The sequence below is a fragment of the Balaenoptera ricei genome, chromosome 14, assembly GCF_028023285.1.
Source record: "Balaenoptera ricei isolate mBalRic1 chromosome 14, mBalRic1.hap2, whole genome shotgun sequence".
NCBI lineage: Eukaryota > Metazoa > Chordata > Mammalia > Artiodactyla > Balaenopteridae > Balaenoptera > Balaenoptera ricei.
This window is the reverse complement of record NC_082652.1, coordinates 16732432-16753682: the sequence shown is the minus strand read 5'-3', so window position 1 is coordinate 16753682 and position 21251 is coordinate 16732432. Positions and strand designations below refer to the sequence as shown.

At 48.2% G+C, this 21251-nt stretch overlaps 1 protein-coding gene across 2 annotated transcripts in view; it reads right to left on the bottom strand.

Moving 5' to 3' along the window:
- The window catches only part of BICDL1 (BICD family like cargo adaptor 1), a 96567-nt gene that overhangs the window by 1752 nt on the left and 73564 nt on the right, over positions 1–21251 (bottom strand). Inside the window, exons 5-9 of one of the 2 annotated variants that reach the window (XM_059895063.1) lie at positions 16045–16224; positions 15244–15462; positions 13982–14125; positions 9228–9358; positions 2724–2844 (exon numbers count right to left, since the gene is read on the bottom strand). In XM_059895063.1, coding sequence (XP_059751046.1) covers positions 2724–2844; positions 9228–9358; positions 13982–14125; positions 15244–15462; positions 16045–16224 — 795 coding nt within the window. The remainder of the gene's footprint in view (positions 1–2723; positions 2845–9227; positions 9359–13981; positions 14126–15243; positions 15463–16044; positions 16225–21251) is intronic. The other variant, XM_059895064.1, reaches the window with a different exon arrangement.

The following is a 21251-nucleotide window of genomic DNA, read 5'->3' as shown; positions in this document are numbered from 1 at the left end:
CTTCTCACTAGTATTACTCCCTCGGCTGACCCCGCAGACCAGGTGTGTCTCTATGGGCCCAGAGGATGGCTGCAGCCGATACTTGCCTGTCTGCCTCTCCACCCAGGCCTGCCAGCCCACACCAGTGCTCAGCCTTGCCTGTGACCGGCCCTCTCTGTCCTACTTCCTGTGACCCCTTGGGTCTGGGTGGGCACCTCTCACTTGGTACCCACCCCCCACCAAGCCCTGGGGTGGCCTCAGCTTGCCAGCTCTCCAGCCTAACATCCTGGCCTCAGGGGGCTTTTCCTGCCCCTTCATCCCCTTCAAATTACTACCAGCCTGAACTGCTGATGCCCATGCACCCCTGGCAGGCCCACGTGCGAGGTCACAGGCTCCCCTGCTGCCATCGTCGCTGACCACCAACCATGCGCTCGGCCCCCACTGGCAGAGGCCAGGGGGCACCACCATCTTCGGGGCTTGTCTTGCTCCAACTTAACGCCCACTTCCTTGGCTTCCTCAATGGGGTAGCACCTTTCCCTTCTGGTGTGTTAAAGTTGCATAGAAAATTCCCCCTTCTCCCTGACTTCGCCTTACAGAGTATCAGCTTTTATGCCACGGAGGGGCTAACGGACTGAGCAGCTCCACTCTCCATTCTACTTGCTAGATTCTGAGTCTGTGCAAGATTCCATTTGATAAAAGGCGTTCCACCACTAACACACTATGAAAACTATTGGTTTAGAATCAAAAGCAGCCCTATCTAGTAACATCAGCCGGAAACACAAGCATCTGCCTGATTCCTTCACCCTAAACCCGATGGGCTCTGGGATGTCCTGGTGAAAAGACCGAGCCTTGGGCCGAATGCTGGAGTGAATCAGCTGCTCGTGTCTGTTCGTGCACAGGACTGTGAGGCCTGCTGTCGGGCTGGGCGTTTCCTGAGGTCGGGGCAGATGACCTCAGCGGCCCAGAGCAGCTGCTCACTTGCTGAGCACAGGAAGTGGGCTGGCTGGGCCCCTCTCGCAGCTTGACCAGCTTGACCAGCTTGTCCACCACTCCTACACACCCACCTAAGCTCTCACCAGTCACTCAAATGTCTTTGCAAGTTTCAGTGTGAAACAAAGGGACTTTCCTGACCATGTCACCAGGTGGCGGCGGGTGTGGACCCCTTGCTCACGTCCTGCTCTCCTGCCTTCCTCCCCTCCCTTCTTCATATTCAACTTTCTACCTACACCTCTCCTCCTCACAAAAATAAGATATAGTCCCTACTTTGAAGGTCCCCATGTCAAATCCTCAGCACAGTGCCCTGTACTTGGGAAGTGCTCCATAAAAATCTATGTTGTTAAGTGCAACCTTAGGAATGTCATGGGGTCCTTCAGAAAGAAACCCTTTCAAAGCTGCCAGTGTTTTTTCTGGTACATTGCAAACTGCAGTTTTTTTATACTTTAAGATTTATCAAGATAATTCCGTGAAATATATCAATTCAAAACTTCGTACACACACATGCATGAGCTGCTCATAATTCCATGCCGGCCGTTACTTCTATAAACAACCCATTTATGAGGAGGTGGAACCAAGAAACCAGGGTCAGACGGGTCAGCCTGTCAGTACTGGGCCACCAGCTGCCGCGCTCACCAGATGTGACAGTGGAAGGAGGAGGGAGGCCGGGGCTCGATCGATGGCATGGCACGCTGTACGGAGATGACGCCGGCACCGACACACAACACGGTGGACCACAAGGGAGGCGGCAGGGGCAGGACTGCGATGGTGGCAGGGAAGAGGGTGGGGGGATGAGGGCTCAATCTCACCTCAAAGGCAGGAGGGGTGTACAACTAAAGCTGTTGATACGGGAACTGAGAAAGGCCACTAGATCAGAAACCAAAGGAGCCAGATAGTAAAAAGCCCTGAGGAAGCAAACTGTAGCCGAGAGAAAAGAGAGAAGAACAGGGGCGGTGAGCCAGGAAACAGCAGCTGGCTTTGGGGCAGAAGGCAGGGAGCCAGGGAGCAGCTCTCTAGCGGGGAAGCCGGTGCTCCTGTGGCCAGCCCGGCAGGGCCGTGGAGGAACAGTCGCTTCTAACCTGCCCTCCATGTGGGGCTTGCCTGGGAAAGCCGCAGGGGACTTTTCATCTATCTGGTTAGGATTTCTTGGGGAGAAACAAGAATGGTTACACCCACATCCTGAAATCGTACTACCCTAACCTCATTAACAAAAAGCAAGTATGGCCCTGGCCCAGTGGGCAGCCACACTGGGCCTGGGGCAGGGTAGGCTGACTGGACTCTGACAACTGTGGTCCTAGAGACGGACACACTGACTCATTTTCCCCAGACCTGTGCCAGGACAGTGCTCTTTGGAAAAAAGGAAGCTGGCCTTTGAGAAAGGGAAGAGCATCAGCTGCTGGCAACCCAAGGATGGCTGAACTACAAACATCCAGTTGTGAATTTTCAGTCAGTCATATAGGGCTTCCTGGGCCCTCCACGTTAACGGCCGTTTCTTTCTGGGTAATTTAAACAAAGCCAGGACGACTAGCTGAAGGAGGCCCCTGCTCCGAGCCTAGAGGTCGGCACAGCCTGGGGTTCCTTGCTCTCGAGAGCATCTTCCTTTAGGCATTCTTCCCCAGGGACTGGGGGACCGCGAGCCCTGAATTTCAGCAGGTGAAGACTGGGATTACTGCTCACCCCACATGCATGGGACCCTCCAGTAACAAGCTCTCATTCTTACACTCAGCCTGGGTTCAGAGACTCTCCCTTACCTGCCAAGCCTCAAGCTGCTGTGAGAGGTTCAGTTTCTGCTGAATGGCATCCAGTAGCTGGCTGTTCAGAGACATCATGTCCATCTTGCACTTGGCGAGTTCCAGCTCCACAGCGTTCTTCCTGAAAACAGACAAGCCAGGGTGAGCGTGGACACCTTGTGCTAGAGGCATCAGGTTCTTTGCCTGGGGCACCTGGAGTCCTCAGGATGAGGAAACAGCCTCTGACCTCAAACTCACAACAAACAGTAACTGTAACAGTAACTATGATGTTACTTGTGGAGGGTTGGAAAGTTTTGCAATATGCTCTCATATACATTTTCTCAATTTTCATAACCAACCTGTAGGTGAAAGAATAATTTGTTATCCCATCTCAAACAAGAAGTGATTAAAAAAGAATGATACTTAAATCAGGACTGGAACCCAGAGATCAAAGGCCTCACAGCACTAAGGAACTGCTAATTTTTCCCCCAAAAGGCCAGTCCCCTTGGAAGTTGGACTTAACCTCCTAGTGCTCTCCTTTTCACTAGCAATCCCCCTTTAAGGGTGTGTGCAAAGGCAGCCACACAGTGGTGATCATCACAGCTTAGCTAATCGTTGTAGCCAACAATTAGGGTAAATTATATGATGGAATACAATCACCAGTAACAACCACGACATTGAATATTTACTGACAGTGGGGCAATACTCCTGATGCATGCTGGGCGGAGAAAAAAAACAAGAAACAAGGTCACATATGATACAAGCTTTGTAAAAGAAAAATTGCCTGTGTGTATTCGAAGGTCATACACAAAAATGTCTACTTGGTTATCTCTGGATGAGGATCATTGATGGGTAATTGCTCCCACACTTTTGCATTTTGTATTTTCACATTTTGATATGTTTTACATATTATTTTGTTCACCTTCCCCAACATTCCTAAATCATGGTTGTTCAACGCAAAGGACAATTTTTGGGGAGCCGGGGAATGGGAATAAAAAATGCAAGAGACTAGCTGGGCAGCTTCTGCTAGGTGGCACTGGTTGCCCAGCTGCCAAAATGAGCATTTAGCCCTTATCTTCATCAACCGTTACCTTTTTTTTAAAAAAATAAATTTATTTATTTATTTGGCTGCGTTGGGTCTTTGTTGCTGTGCGCGGGCTTTCTCTAGTTGCGGCGAGTGGGGGCTACTCTTCGTTGTGGCGCGCCGGCTTCGCATTGCGGTGGCTTCTCTTGTTGCAGAGCACCGGCTCTAGGTGAACTGGCTCAGTAGTTATGGCTCGTGGGCTCTAGAGCGCAGGCTCAATAGCTGTGGCACACGGGCTTAGTTGCTCCGCGATGTGGGATCTTCCCAGACCAGGGCTCGAACCCGTGTTCCCTGCATTGGCAGGTGGATTCTTAACCACTGTGCCACCAGGGAAGCCCATCAACCGTTACCCTTCACATTCAAAAGGGCAAAACTAACAAAACTCCTCGTCGCACAGGGCCAGCGACCAATGTGCATGGCCTTGAGAGGACCCACCGCAGAAGCTGCCCAGCTCACATCAAAGCTAAGCGCGGCCGGAAGGCAGAGCAGTTGGGGTAATCCGCTCGGGCCACCACGCGACCAGCACTTCCTCTCTGGCCTCAAGTCCACCGAGCAATCGGTCACCTCCCCCAACACTCCAAGGTCCCAGAACGGCTCCCCGCCTACCCTTCCTAGAGAAGCCACTCCAGACCTCTCACACCAGCTCCGCCCACCCGCACTGCAGCTGTGGGGACAGGAGCTGAGCCTGTCCAATCAGCTCCGGCATCTCAAATGCCGCACGCTGCTCCCGTCACGCCCACTGCCATTGGCTGGCCGCAAACTGCGGAAATCCTTGCGAGGCGCGGGTTGTCATGGACGCCCCGCTCCTGGAACGTCAACGCAAACCCCTAGCGCCCCGCGGCAGGGCAGCCTCTTGAGCTTACAGGCGTCTCCCTGCAGGTGTCGCCACGAACAGCCTGAAGACCCCAGAATGTGCTGAGTAATGCTGCTGGCGGAGGGGCAGAGGTCCAGCAGCAACTGCGGCCCGCCAGGCATCGAGGGGTCCCCTTCCTTCCTGAAAGCCCCCTGAGCTGGGCCCACCTTGCGGACCTAGGTGTCACAGCCTTGGACTGCACCCTCCGGAACGTTTGCTCACTAGGGAATCTTGATGCTTCTCGTTCATGGGAAACCCCAGGCAAGGAAAGCAATGCTGCAGAAGTCCCTGATCAATACATTCATCAGTTTAAAAAAAAAATATTTTTATTTCAGAGGCATTTCCTACTTTTATTTTTTTTAAATGTGTCTTTTTTTTCTTTTAAATACTTTATTTATTTATTTTGGCTGCACCGGGTCCCAGTTGCCTCATGCAGGCTCTTAGTTGCAGCATGCATGCATGCAGGATCTAGTTCCCACGACCAGGGATCCAACCCGGGCCCCCTGCATTGGGAGCACGGAGTCTTACCCACTGGACCACCAGGGAAGTCCCTAATCAGTTTTAAAAAAGAATATTTCAAAGGGCTAGAAGAATTCCTTATTTAAATGAAACCACTAGCAACTGACTCCTTTTTGTTTTTGTACGGCAGACTGCTAGCCCCGGATTTTTTTCACTGAGGACCTTTCACTTGCAAGGAGATAAAACTGTTACTTAACTTTTCTGAAACTCACCTATTGTACAGGATAAGGAACACCTTAAGGTTGTTGCTGTCCAGTGAAGAGAGGGAAGTTATTTTCCTTGGGGGGTTCTCACCCCTGTCTGCACATTAGAATAATGGGGTGGGCGTAAGGGGAAGCTTTTAAGAAGTTGCCCCAAACTCAGAGATTCAGATTGAATTGCTCTGGAGAGGACTCTGGCAGGGGGAGGCTTCCCCAGATGATACTAAAGCGCAGCCAGGATCAGAGATGATGTATATGAAAGGATCTTGTAAAATTCTTATGGTCCTATACAAATGTGTGATTCCGCCACACTGAATGATTCTTTAGGTCTCTTGTCTGAATTTTTGTATACCCAGAATTTCATTTCTAAGGGACAGAAAAAGAACTATCCTGGAGTGATCTAACACCCTCCCTAAGGACCAGCCCTGTTTTACAGGGTCCAGGAAGAACAGGTCCAGAATTCTCCCTACTCAGGGAGGAGAGTGTGCAAATCTGCTCAGTCAGACCCCAGGAGGTTAACTGGGGGCCTCCTTTGGCAGCAGGAAAGGACATGCATTTCAAGGTTCATGGAGATTTGGTGATTTCCTGTCACCCAGGTGTCAGAGCTAGGTGCACTTATTTTAAGGGAGAGGACTGGACAACTGCTCTTTCTGCTCTCCTGCACCCTGGCACTTTCTCTGGCTGTATCTCCCACCTCCCATGCTGATGACAGAGTATGGTCAGAGCTTGATGGTCAGCTCTCCTCCGCTTGTCTAGCTGAGAGAAGGTGACCAACTAGACTCTACTTCTAACTTATTCTGCTTTTTATTCCCATTGGGCTTCTACAATTAGTACCCTAATTTTACCATTTTATTCCCTAATTGTTTGGCACAATCTCACCCTTTGTTATTCATAAAAGTACGGTCTCACTCCAAAATACCACACTGCTATTCAAGTATTCAGTAACTAAATCCACCAGGAATGGCAAAGATAACACAGGTTTGTGAGCCTCACTAAGGATAATTCCAAAATGAACTGGAGGTTGAAAGACAACCTGATATGAGATTCTGACCAGATAGACAAGGGGACCCAAAGGTAAAACTATGAAACGGAGATGATGGAAATGATTAAAGAGAACAGAAGGGAGGGGAGGGGACACAATTGTATATGGAAGCGAGAAGTGGGAAGGTGTGAATTTTAAAGTCAGAAATTAAAACGTGTCATATTACTTTTTAAAAAGGCAAATAGTATCTATTTACAAATTGTTTTTTTTTTTACGACAATTTGAAATGCATCTTATTGATTGATTGATTGATTGATTGATTGATTGCCGTGTTGGGTCTTTGTTTCTGTGCGAGGGCTTTCTCCAGCTGCGGCAAGTGGGGGCCACTCTTCACCGCGGCGTGCGAGCCTCTCACTATCGCGGCCTCTCTTGTTGCGGAGCACAGGCTCCAGACGCGCAGGCTCAGTAATTGTGGCTCACGGGCCTAGTTGCTCCGCGGTATGTGGGATCTTCCCAGACCAGGGCTCGAACCCGTGTCCCCTGCACTGGCAGGCAGATTCTCAACCACTGCGCCACCAGGAAAGCCTCTACAAATTGTTTTAAATAACCTCGCTTTAGCTTCCTGACAAGCAGCCTTGAGGTAAGGAGAAAGGATGTGGAACAGGAGTCAGAGACCTGAGGTGGAGGCCAGTGATCAGCGCTGGCTGTGATCACGGGGAAATTTCCTCATCTGTAAAACTGGGATTAAAAAGTTTTACTTCTTGCTGTGGCTGGGATGATGAAAGGATGAAGTGTTTTGTAAGTAGTAAAGTGATGCACAAATGTTGTTATTAATGTATTGTAAAGCCCCCAAAGCAGGCGCATTTTTAGTACCTTTTATCTCCTCACACACAGCGTATACGGCAGATTGAGTGTGTGATAAATAATTTTCAGGGGAATGGGGAATATGTAAATGTTTTTTGCCTATGTACCGCCACATATTTTGAATGTAAAAGAATGCATTTATGCATTTCTTCTCTGCCAGAGAAAGCCCAAAACATTATTTAAAAATGACCCAGGGACTTCCCTGGTGGTGCAGTGGTTAAGAATCCGCCTGCCAATACAGGGGACATGGGTTCGAGCCCCGGTCTGGGAAGATCCCACATGCCGTGGAGCAATTAAGCCCGTGCGCTACAACTACTGAGTCTGCGCTCTAGATCTCGAGAGCCACAACTACTGAAGCCCATGTGCCTAGAGCCCGTGCTCTGCAACAAGAGAAGCCACTGCAATGAGAAGCCCGTGCACTGCAACAAAGAGCAGCCCCCGCTCGCCGCAACTAGAGAAAGCCCACGTGCAGCAACAAAGACCCACCACAGCCAAAAATAAATAAAAACAAAAAGAAACAGTGAAATTACAATGTTAAAAAAAAAAATGGGGCTTCCCTGGTGGCGCAGTGGTTGAGAATCTGCCTGCTAATGCAGGGGACACGGGTTCGAGCCCTGGTCTGGGAAGATCCCACATGCCGTGGAGCGGCTGGGCCCGTGAGCCACGGCTACTGAGCCTGCGCGTCTGGAGCCTGTGCCCCGCAACGGGAGGGGCCGCGATAGTGAAAGGCCCGCGCATCGCGATGAAGAGCGGTCCCCGCACCGCGATGAAGAGTGGCCCCCACTTGCCGCAACTGGAGAAAGCCCTCGCACGAACCGAAGACCCAGCACAGCCAAAAATAAATAAATAAATTAAAAAAAAAAAAAAATGACCCAGTTTACTACAAATATAAAGGACAGAGAAAAATGTTAAATGACACTCTGGGGATGCAATCGAACTTAGAATGCAGAAAAACTATGAGATAAAAGATCCAGTTTCTTCAATAAATGCAAATTGGAAAAAAAAATGGAAGGGGAAGTGTTACAGACTTTTGGGACATAACAAGTAAACAGAGTATGTGGACTTTGGAGTCTGATACTTATCAATTATAAAAAGACATTTATGGGACTTCCCTAGTGGTCCAGTGGCTAAGTAAGACTCCATGCTCCCAATGCAGGGGGCCTGGAGTCGATCCCGGGTCAGGGAACTAGATCCCACATGCTGCAACTAAAGATCCCACATGCCGCAACTGAAGATCCCACACATGGCAACGAAGATCCCTAGTGCCACAGCTAAGACCCGGCACAGCCAAATAAATATTTTTTTAAAAAGACATTTATGGGACAACTGGGGAAATTTGAACACTGGATACTAGATGATATTAAGAAATTGTTTTAAGCTTTTTTTACGTGTGATAATTCTGGTGTGTGTTTTACAAAGAGTCTTTTTCTGATAGAGATTTATGTGAAAGTGTTTATGGATGAGATGATACGATGTCTTGTGATCTGCCTTAACGTGGTCCAGAGGGGAGGTGGAAGAAGTGGGTGGCTATAGATGAAACAACACTGGCCATATGCTGGTTAGTGTTGAAACTCAGAAGTACGTAGGTCGGAATTCATCTTATGTTTTTCACTTCTGCGTATGCTTGAAAATGTCTATAATGATAAATAAAACAAACAAAAACAACCAAAAAACTAACCTAAAAATTAAAAAGTTGAGGTAGATATATATAATGATATTGGAAAGCTAAGATATAAGTGGAAACAAAAAAACAAGACATGTGGAGCATCATCTCACTGATGTTTTTAAAGAAATCTGCAAAAACTATATTGTACACCTGTATATGCATACGGAAAAAAGCTGCAAAAAACGCATACCTGACTTTTAACAGTAGTGTCTGTCTGTGAAGAAGAATGGGATTGGGAGTGAGGGCGGGTAGTGGGGAAACTCTCACTTTCAGTTTTGTATTCTTCTGTATGATTTAACTTTTAAAATTGAGCACATACTCATGTTACTTTCAGTTAAACAAGTGGTGCCCACTCACTTTGCGATGGCCTCATCCCGGTCCCTGATGGCCTTCTGAAGCTGCTCCTTTGGTTCCTTGTCCTCAGATGTCATTCTGAGTCGGTCTCTCTCCTCCTTCAACGCAGTCATCTCCACACTCAGCAGTGTCACCTAACGGGAGATGAAGGGGATAAACGTGATGATACCACTGCTGCTGGCCTGGGGTGTTTCCCTCCAAGAGGGAGGAAAGAACAAGGCCCAGGCAGGCCCAGGGCCTATGTGCAGGGCAGGCTGGTGACTTCCTGCTGCCCTCTGCTCCAGGAGAGAGGAGGCCTCATGCTAGGCTGGATCTCAGTGGCCAGGGAAGAGCTCAGCCCACCTGGGGCTGCAGCTCTTGAGGGTACAGCAAAGCCATCGGCCAGTGGGAAATTAGTACATGGACAACAAATGGATTTGTTGCCCCACTCCCCATGGCTTCCTGTTTTGGAGCTCAGTTCTCCAGCCTTCCTGTTGATTCTGTAAGATTTCAGATTTAATTCCAATATATTCTCTTTCTGCTTAAGTTACGCAGAGCGAGTTTCAGTTGTCTGCAACCAGAAACCCTGCCTGGTAGAGCTTTCAATAAATATTTGTTGAATGAATGGAAGGCGGGGAGCCCTTCTTCTCAGTTGATAGGATCAGACTAGAGTCAGGATGCCTGACCCTGCCTTCTTATTAAATATTACACATACTTTTACATATTTCCAAGGGAAGATCCATCCAGACAGGTCTGTCCCTCCCAGAAGGGGACAGACATCACCTTCTGTACATTCCTCTGCTCTTCAAGGCCCAGGTCTAATCATCTTTAGACAATGAAGCTGAGCAAAGGCCCCAGGACTAAGGCTGAAGAGCAAGTTTCCCTGGAGGTACTTTGGAACCCCCAAGCTGAGGCAACACAGTTGTCAGCTCCTGGGGTAGCAGCCACTGAGGAGCAAATCACAGGACACCCAGTAATGAAGAGGGATACGGGACGATTTGTTGTCGCTATGGGCAATGGATTTTGTACTCTCAGGTGCGTGGTAGGGAATGTCAGGACCTGGTGCTCTGTGCTTTCATGGTAGGGACAGCTCCAGTGAGCAGGGTGAGAAGCCTTAGGGAAGAACGGGCTGGGCAACTGCACAGGCCAGGGCGTGCAGGTGCAATGAGCCTTGAGGCAGATGAGGCAACAGGTGAGAAGCCCAGCCTCACCCTATTCTTAGCAGGTTCCGCAGCCTGGTAGCCCAGAACTCGAGACCCAGAAAGCTCCTGGCAGAAACAGCCAGCCCTCCTCAGACCAAATGAGCCCTGACGTGGCCTCAGGCCAGCTGTGGGCCAGCCAGGTGTTCTGCCAGCTGAGTGACAGAACTACATGCTAGGCAGGAAATGCCAACATTTAATATGCTCCAGACAAAACTCCACAAGAACTTTTTGCTTTGGCCTGGAAAACCTGATCAAGGTAGAGACTGCCTGCTTAGGAGTGGCAAAGGACTTATCCTCTCTGAGCTGCACATAAGTTCCATAAAAAGCAGGGATAAAAAGAACTATTCCCCACCATCAAGTTGTTGTGAGGATCAAACAAAATAAATAATATCAGGGCCCCGCTCAGGGTGTAAGTGCCTCCCCCTCCTCCCCCCATATAGACCTTCCAGCTGACAGCTGTCATGAGGACCCACTGGGCTTGTTTATCTGCTGACTTACGTTACAGCCACCCCTAAATCCACTTTTCCCCATTAAGGTGGGTGTCCTCGAGATTGAATAGCATCAAAGGAAACATCCTGAAGTCATATATCCAGGGCTGACAATCATTTGCATGCCTGCTCTAAGAAAGGTGCTGCACTAGATGCTTTAGGAGAAGACAAAAGTACGTCAGACCTTGAGCTTGTTCTTGCGTGGGGTCTAAGGCTGGACTGGGAGGGTGAGTCTTCCAGGCAGAGAAAAGACCCAGATGTGGGAACACAAGGGCAGCCTGTGCCACGCCCGTCTGTAGCCTACATTCAATTCTGCTAAAGCTAAGGAGGTGAGATGGAAACAACAGGAATGGAGGCTGGATGGCTGGATGCAGCCAGACCGTGGTGCCAAGAGGGCTGGAGGCTTCCCATTACTCGACGATGGGAAGTCAATCTAGAACGTGCAAGCGGTGTCCCACGTTCAAGTTGTGCTTCAGAAAGATGGATCCATATCATATGGAGGGTGACTGGGCTGGGGGAAGGCAATCAGCTGGGAAGTGAGGACCAAAGGCAGGGTGTGAAAGAATGAAGGTCTGAAATGGGACAGTGGCTAGGAGGATGGAGGAGAGAGAACCTGCTGAGATTTTAGAGGAGGGGTCACCGAGATCTCATTAGTAAGGGCCTCAACTGCTCCCAGCACACACTCCCCAGAGTTTTCATGTCCCTGCAGTAACTGGCATGTGCTTCAGTCAAGCATAAAGGAGCCAAATGACCGGGTTGGGGACTGTGTTTCTTACTGTGCCTCCCACGACCTGGTTTATTGGCCTGGGAATTGGCTGAGGAGCCAAGAATAACAACTTTTCATATTGCTCTGCAGGTCCTCCCTGGCTCCCGGCAGCAGCTCCAGACCCCACGGTCAGCGCTCACTGGAGAGCTGCAGGGATGGGGGAGAAAAGGCTGAGTGGGTGGGCAGGGAGCTCTCCACGGCCATCACGAGGGCCAGGGGGCAAGTCTTCAGGTCTGGCTATGGGTTTCTGCCTCAAACAAGTAATTATCAATTAAATTAAACCTGGGCTCTCTTTTATTTTAAAATTTGGGTAGGCCTCTGAGGGGGTGCGGTACTGCCGGCACTTCACCTTCCAGGCCCCCATACCTTTTACCTCTGGCCTAGTTTCCAGGAGAGAAAAGAAAGCAGCAAGAAAGCAGTGGGAGTGGAGGCTGGATCATGGGCGAGGGCAGACCTTGGTCTAGGATCTGTTTGTTGGAAACTCGGTCACACGCCACCTTGTCTGGGCCCTCCTCCCCAAAGGGTACAAAATTGGCCCGACTCCCTTCATGATAGCGAGAGGCCCTGGAGTGCAGGGGCCTTATCACATCCACCCTGCGCCTCTCGGGGTCTAGGGCAGCACAGGCATGCGCTGAGCTAACTGCACTAGGCACCTCTGCCCGCCATGATGGCTGCCATTTCCACTGTCCCGGCAACTCAACCCGCATCCCATCCACTGCCCTGGGAGGTCAATGTTACTCCCAAGGGACGGCTTGGCTGAGAGGTTTGCAGCTTTGACTAAGGAAGAGATGACCCCTGGCAGAGGCCCAATTCTATATCCTATTTGGGACCAAGCGTAACCATCTGCTTGATGAGGTTTTTTTGAAAGGGAATCCACAGGAATTGACCTAAACCAGTTATCAGTTGAACTTTTAAGGAAAATTCCCTGGTAGAGATGGCCTCCTAAATAGTTCCACAGCAGACTCTCAGCAACCTCCACCTTGCTAATGTTTCTGAACCAAATAATGCCCTCTCGGGTTTCTAGTTTTCTAATTCAGAGAAGCAACAAAGCGACTTTTATTAATCCAAAGAACTTTTATATCTGCTTTCTCTTGCATTTTATTCTTCGAGTTTGGAAGGTCTGACACTCCCCCCCCCCCCCGCCCCCCCAGCAAAAGGAACGACCACCTGAGGGTCTTAGGTTTTAGGCAAAAGAATGTCTTTGGCTGCCCAACCCTACTTCCCAGGGGTTGGCCAGGAACAAAATACAGCTTTCAGGAGCATCTTCCTGTCCTCCTTATCTGGTCACTCACAAGAAAAAGAGAACAGTAATGGCTGGGGGTGCAATATCTTCCAAGGGAATAATACTAGAAAGTCTAATGGGTACAACCCAAAAAAGGCAGGAGTTTATTTCTGTAAGTTCCTTTAAATTTAAGAAATACTGACTGAAGTGAAAGCCAGGCTTAAATTCCATCTCTCAGCAACCTCTTCCTGTAGCAGGAAGGGATGACTAGCTTTGGACAACGAAAGAAGGGGGCAGGGTTTAAAGTGGTACCTGTCTGGTGTCCCCCACAAGTGGGACAGAACCTCCACACGTGACCCCAGTCAAAGGGAAGAGCGTTTATTTATCTCCTAGGATAGATTTTAGAAGCTCCTTTTTGGGTGGGGCTGCTCCTAAGCCCTTTAAAACTTTTCAGATCAGAATATAGATGTCCTTCTCCAGTGTTCTTAAGAGATGAGATCATGATCAAACAGGAGAGTAACACTGAGAGCAGCAAGTGCCTCTAAAGCTGAAAAACAGGCTGGCAGAGGTGACGGCACTTACAAAGGGAGAACAGGCCTGCAAAGATCAATTGTTCCTCGGTTTGCAAACTTCCCTGCTCAGAAGCTGCTGGAAAACCATCCATAAGCATCCTGGGAGCTATGGCACTTTAAACTGTCAGAATCCACCCAATTATCTGGGCTCTGTAGAGGGCAGTGTGTCGCTGGAGGAAATGGAGGGTCAAGCTATTCTTATCCCTGACAATTTCACTTTGTCCTAAACCAGAGGACTGTCTTCTTCGTGGCCACGCAGGATGTAGGATCTTAGTTCGCTGACCAGGGATCGAACCCGGGCCCCCTGCAGTGGGAGTGCGGAGTCTTAACCACTGGACCACCAGGGAAGTCCCAGGCTTCTTTTCTTGAAGACACCCAGTTCACCTCAACTTTAGGTCACCGCCCCTGAGGATCTGTCAGAGGAGAGCTGCTTCTCAAAGAGACGTGGGAGAGGGAAACTCACAGGGGTCCTGAGGGAGCTGGGGACACATGCACATCCTGCGCTGGGCTGAGGATGGGGGTGCTCACCTGACTGTGGAGCCGCTGCAGCTCTTCTAGGCTTTGCCTCAGTTTACCCCTCTCTCCCTCCATGAGTTCCCTTAGGGCTCTCGAATCCTCACTGGTCTGCCTTATTTGTTCTTCTAAGGAGTCATCATCAATTCTCCGGGAGCTCTGACAGCAAAAGAGAGAGAGCCGGCCAACCAGAGAGGTGGTGAGAGTGGAGGGGAGTGGAGAGATGGTTAGTGGGAGAGATGCAGAAGGGAGAGATAAAAGAGGAAAGGGGAGCAATGGGGAGGGGAGCAGAGAGATGGTTCGGTTTGGGGAAGCACAAGATAGTAGGGGGGATGAGGAGGAGAGGGGGAGAAAGGAAAAAAAGAGAGGCAGAAGAGGGAAGAAATAGAGGGTTAGAAGAGGGATTCTTTTGCTCAATTTCAATGTACAAACAATAACTAGACATTTATTTTGTTTCAGGTTTCGGGGAAGGGAAATTGTGTGGAGCCAACAGCACACCTCACTCTGACAGCTCCCTTTCCCACACTGACCCGGCCATCCACACTACAGTACGTTCCACAAATCAACACAGCATGTTCAGGTAAGGACAACCACCCTTTCACCTTACTTCACCTCATATGGGTAGAGAGATGCAACCATTCTGTAGGATGAGGAAACCTGAAGAAAAACAACAACCCGAGAGCTGGGGTGGTGAATGGAGAGTAAGTCTGGCAGAAATCTGACATGAAGCTGGAAGAAATACCCGTGTGCCTGGGAAGCCTGTGGGAATGTTCCTCTCCTCCACAAGAGGAGCCACGTCTGGAATTCTAAAAGGCCCTTGTTGTTGATCGTCCCAACTTTCTGTGCTCACTTCTAGCCTTCGAGCAGAGAAGCTTCAGATCTTTTAAGTTTGCCTGTTCACAGCTAACTCCACCACCAGGACCGAGGGGCTACAGAAAAGTAACTTGCAGTTTTTACCGGGATGCAAATTTCTACAGTCAAAGCCTCCCAGGAAAGCCCTCGCACTCGAGGCCCCCGTGGCCTGCACATAACCACACGGAGGGAGGCCTCCTCTGCATCCTGTGCCTGCAGGAAGGGACTCTGGAGTCTTCCATCCCCGGCATCGGGCCCTCTGCCTGCTCCCCGGTGGTTCAGTGCTCTCAGACGAGGGCTCAGAAGAAATTCTTGCAGACGTTATAAGGTTCCAGTTCTAGGGTTAACCTCACCCTCTGCATTTGGTTTCAACCTCCCACCGGCCAGGTTCTGTGGAGCAAAGAGCTCTCAGCTTGGCCTCTTACCGTGGGCTCCATGCCATCCACAATGCTCTGTATCAGTCTCTTGAGCTCGCTTAGAGCAGTGCGCAAGCTGCCTGCTGGTACATCCTTGGCAGACGACGTTTCTGAAGACTCATCCATTGAGGAGTCCGTGGAGACGGCCGAGTCAGCGCTGTCATTTCCTCGAAGGTGTGAGCAGAGATAGCGAACCTGGCAGTAGGCTTCCCAGAGCTGCAGTCTCAGCTGCCCCACAAAGAATTATTCCTGATTATGGATTCTAGAGAAGACTGCCACCAGCCATCTTTTTCTAGTGTATGAATCCAAGATACTAGTTATAGGGAAAGTTTTTTTTTTTTTAATCACCTGTCCCAAGAAATACTGATACTTATTCTGGGCCCAGTACACCTATACAGAGTCCCAATTCTTATTTTCCCTGTCCTCAAGCCCCTCCCATTTGCACATAAAGCACATCTTTATATAGTCAGTTACTTTGATGGAAGTCAGCGCATGATTGGGGGAATGAGTGGTTATGAGTAGTATGAAAAGAAGCTAATTGGATGGATCACAAATGTTCTAAAACCCTGTCAGTACAAGAGGTATGAGGCTGATATTAGTCAACTAGCATTTCCTAAGAGGCACTGCTTCGTGACAGCTCCAGCCAGCAGGCCTAGGGGCTCGCACAAGTGCAGACCACGGGCCCCTGCCAGGCTGAAGGTAAACAGCAGGCACGGGGTGACAGGGATGGCCGACGGGCTCTCGAAGGCCAGGGTCTGCCCCAGGATCCCTGGGCAACCTCACGTGCCACAGCGGTGGCGATGCCAGCACCTGCTCTCTCTCCTGCTCCAGCTCCTCGGCCTCCATGCTCTGCTCTATTTCAGACAGGAGGGACGTGCTGGTGGCTGCAGAGCTCTGCAGACTCCTCTCCTCGGTGAGCTCCTCCACCTTCACCTGCAGCTGTCGGTAGGAGAGCCGTACCTCCTGGAGCTCCAGCTGGCTCTGATGCAGCTTTCAGAGAGACAGCAAACGGTGGTGAGGCGGGCTGAACCCAAACAGAAAAACTGACCCTGAACCCAATCATGCTTTTAGATCCCGCTACCAGTTTACAGAAAAATACAGAGGAGGGAAGAACTGGCTAGACTACGTTAAGGGGATGCAGTCAGCAAAATCCAGATTTGGGAAATTCTATAGGACAAATAGCTCAGTTTCTTCAACAGATAAATCTCAAGAAAAAAAAGAAAGATAAAGGGGGAAACTACCGATTAAAAGAGACTTAAGAAACATATCAGCCAACTGCCACATGTAGGCATATTTTAATTTATATCTTGATTCAAATGAAAAATGTGAAAAACAATGACATTTATAAGACAATTGAAAATTTGAACACTGACTAGATATTAGATATTAAAGGAAATATTGCTGAAGTTTCTAGGTGTACTAGTCCTGTGGTTATATTTTTTTACGTTCTTATTTAGAGGTATTCTTTATTTACAGATGAAATTATAAAAATTCTGGGATTTACTTCAAAATAATATGAGAGGGGAGCAAATGGATGTAATGAAGATAGGGCGGGACTGGCCAGGAATGGACGGTTTGTAGAGCTGGACAATGGGTTACATGGGATGTCACTGTATTATTCTGTTTTTGAGTTCATCTGAAATTCTCCAGAATAAAATGTTAAACACGCAAACATACAGGCATACAAAGTAAGGCACCATTAGACTCTCACCAGAATGGCCAAAATAAATAATAGTAACAGAATAATAATATCAAGTTCTGATGAGGATGTAAAATAACTGGGACTCTCATTTCTGGTGGAAATGGAAGATGAACCACCACTGTGGAAAACTGTTTGGCAGTTTCTAATGAGTGAAATACAGATCTGTCCTACTATTCTATGATCCAGCTGTTCTTCCTACGATCCAGCTGTTCCACTCTTAGGTGCAGACCCAGTAATAAATGACTGAAAATGTAGATGAAAGACAAACAGGATGTTCACAGCAGCATTATTCATAAAAGCCACAGATGGGAAACAATCTAAACACCAATAAAGATAGAATGGATATATTCACATGCTGGAACACTACACAGCAGTGAAAAAAAGAACATACTGCTACTCTATGCCACAACATGGATGAATTTCTTAGACATGATGTTCAGCAAAAACCAGACACAAAACAATATATAATGTATGATTCTATTTATAAAAAGTTCCAAAACTTCATTGAGATAAAAGAGATGAAAGTCAGAATAGAAGCTTGCTTTTGAGGAAGTGGCAGCATATTGACTGGGAGGGGGCAGGAGGAAGACTTGTGGGTGCTGATAATGGGCTATGTCTTGACGTGGGTGGTGTTTACACAGGTATATATAAAACTTCAACGGTCTATCCACTTATGATCTGTATGCTTTACTATGTGCATGTTGTACTTTAATGACAAAATTAAGAGGAAAAGGGTTATTTGGAAAGGAGCTAGGGGTGGGATCTGGAATAACATCTGGGCAGTAATACCAAGAGTTCCCAAACCCATGGGAAAAGCAGTCTCTCCCTACTTTGTGTCATACCTCACGGTTTACAGATAAGGCCCTAGGCCTGGGAAGGGCCTTACATAGCACGAGAAGCTCAGAGGAGGAGAGCGACACCAGTGGTAGAGAGGGGACAGCAATGCAGGCATCATGACCTACGGGCCAGGGCTCCTTCCCTCTCTTTCGTTGCCACTACTTCACCCTTCTCTACATTCTGTGTGGCTCCTTCCCTGTGGAGTCCAAACAGGGCACTGCTACCTGGTGAGGTTGTTACTGCTGAATGTAAGGGGAGACTCTACTGTGGCTGCTAAATGCCACATTCTTACTAATATACTCCATCACTACACTTACTTTTAGCACAACAGACCCTCACTGCAGAATCAATCTGTTTGCTAACTGCTATGCACATGTCCATATACTACACGTGCACGGGAGCAATGTTTCCTACTCTTGTATTTGTGGACTGCCCACCCTCCTTTTAAAATATATTTTTGGGGGTGAGGATGGGAGAAGAACTTCTGGGGATTTAAATTTAATTATTTTATCCTTTTATAAAACAGCATTTCTGGGTCATCCCTGTTCATTAAAAAGAGTGAACACTGTATATCTTTTCCAGACTGTCATCCAGGTGGGCTTATGGCTCCTGCAGAGATGCAGAGACCAAGGGGCAGTGGGCAACTCAGAGCTCTGTTGTTCTCATGAATGCGGCAAGCTGCCTTGCAGAGCCTGCAGCCAGTCCTTTTGGTGCCCTGGGAGCCTCCCTTCCGCTGGTCCAGTATCAGAGAGCATTTGCTAATGGCACCAGTGGTCTGGATGTGCCTTAACTAGGAACAGTTTGGAGCCTGGCTGCTCGGAGAATGAAAAAGGAATTGGCAAGCCTGCTCTGCATGGTTCCAGTGGATCAGCAATACCTGCTGGTCCAGTGGGAACTCCTCCAGCCTTGGTTTTGAGGAAACTCAGAGAGAAGAAATTAGGTTTTGTTTTTTTTTAAAGATATGCCTAGGAAGCATCTGGCACAATTACAAACGGCATTTACTAAATTGACAAAATCCTTTGCAATTATTTTCTAGACAACTCCACATACATCTCAGCAGGAGAAGTTCAGCACAGACAAGTACAAGTTCTTAGTCACTGGACAACATTAGTTCAATTACTCATGCCCACTCAAAGGTGCTTAATTAATTATAACAGCAAAAGAACAAAGACCAGGACAGGTCTGCCCCTCTCTGGTCAATAATTGATCCACAGACAAACTCAGAAAAACCAAACCAAAGCAAGGAAGAGTCTATTAAATATAAGAACCCTCTAACATAAGAAATATCACCCTTTATAAAACAAAGATGAAACCAAATGTATTTATATGTATGAACAAGGAAGACACCAAACGTCTTGTGATTGGAGAATATACTAAGTTCAAGCTTACAATACTCATGCCCTTAAAGTTGGCAGAAGTGGGGGCACTCTCCCCATTTTACGTTGCGGGAACTGAGATGGTGTGATGTTAAGTGATTTCCCTAATGGTACACACCCAGAGTCAGAGCGAGGTCTAGACTCCAGGTCATTTGCTTCCTGGGTCCCTACAGTAAGCGGGGCCTGTATTCTCTGCTGATGAAAGCCACCCACTGATTGGGACGAGGCCCATGCACACATTTATAAGATGCTCAGCTTGGTATGAAATAGGGCAGTTAAGTTGCCCTCAGAGGGACAAATCCTTTACTGGGTATTAAGAGTTCAGCAAAATGCCTGATTTTTAAATTTAGTGGGTGCTCAATAAATAATAATTTTTATCACTGCTCAGCCTGAAAAAAAAAAATCAGAGTTGGATTTGATCAGTGGTTTAAAAATCTGTGTTTGACAGTAGAAGCCCAGTTACATAGTGAACCAGATTAAAGGGGGCTACTCTGCGTGTGGCAGGCCTGTTGCCCTGCCTGCTCAGCCTTCCTCTCATCCCTTGTCTGAGGAAAAGGGTTAAAATCATGGGATTACATATATTCCAAGGCCACTAGCTCTACGTTTTACAAGTGTGATTTAGGACCATTCACCTACTCCCTGAGTGAGCTGAAATTTCTATTTCTGTATCAGTACAGGCCATTTCATCAATAGAACTAATTAGCAACACCTTAAGGAGAGTTTTGTATGAATAGAAGGAAAAAAATTACAAATAGTTCAGAAAGATGAGATTTCAGCCCATAAATGCAGATTTTCCAAATCAAGGTGGGAACTCCCTGACTTGATGTAGGTCCTGCACTAGTGATACGCTCTTACTCTTGAAGAAGCCCAATTGGAAGACAGCGAGTGTGCAGATGGTGAGGATGTGAACATAGTGTGACTGGGGACTCTGGCTGCTAGAGAACATACAGCCCACTGTGCCAGCCAGGCACTGCATGGTCCACACTGGTCCTGGCTCTTCCCCATCTCCAGGTCTCCCATTCTTGATACGAAATAAGGACTTTTCATTGGTGAATTCATGCTGGACTAGAAGTTTGTTTTAGGCAGGGCCATTTTCCCATTTTTCTGTACTTCTTTTCCTTCTCCTCTCCATACTCTACCTCAGCAACCCTCAGGAGAGTGCTTGATGGGGTAATAAATGCTGGTGAAACACTGACTTGCAGAGGCCAAGTGATACACTGGAAGCTATCATTGAGCACCAGGTAAAGCAGGTAGGAGGGTCCTCTTATGGATTCTACCAAGGACTTACTACACTTCTTAGGATAAAGGATTCATCTTTCTAAGCCTCAGTTTTAGAATATATGCAAAAACACTCTGTTCTCTGTAAAGCGGCATACAGATGTTCATGGCTATTATCGTCGTCAACCTTAAAATATGAGCAAACTCCTTTCCATTTTGAAAACTGCTTTAGCCAGCATCATTTTCTATTCAACATTTACTGAGGCCCCACTTTATACAAAGTTCTGAGCTGAAGGTATAAAAGCATGGAGAGAGAAAAACTGTTAATTTGCCCTTAAAGAGGTTAATTACTCAGATGGCCGTTTAACTGATGGTGTCAAGTGACCTTAGCCTAAGAGGCCTCCTTATCCCACAACCCAGGGCTTTCCTCAACAGCCAACTGCTGAGCCCAGTGGGGCCTTCTGAGGCCTGGTCTTTGGGTGGGGACACACCTGGCGCTCGAGTATACTTGGCTGACCACTTCCACACGAATGGCACCGTTGCAGTCTACTCCGCTCCCTGGCACACTCAGAGGACGCCCAAGGGGAAGCAGCGCATTCTTAGCCACTGGTCCCAGTGGTCCTAGGCTAGCACAGCAAAGCTTTCTCGGCAGCAGGTGCTACACTCTATTTCTGGGGAGGCTGAGTGATTATCTTGTTGTTTAGGGGGTTGTTTCCTGTCAAGTGTGAGCTTTGGGATTCAGCTGAGGCCTGGTGGCAGTTCCCAAATAAGTACAAATATAGCCATGAAGCAATTTCCTTTAGGAAGGAAAAAGAGGCTAATTAGGCTCATAGAGGGGTCAGCCTGTGCCTTTGTTAACAACTGGCAGAATCAGGATATAAGTC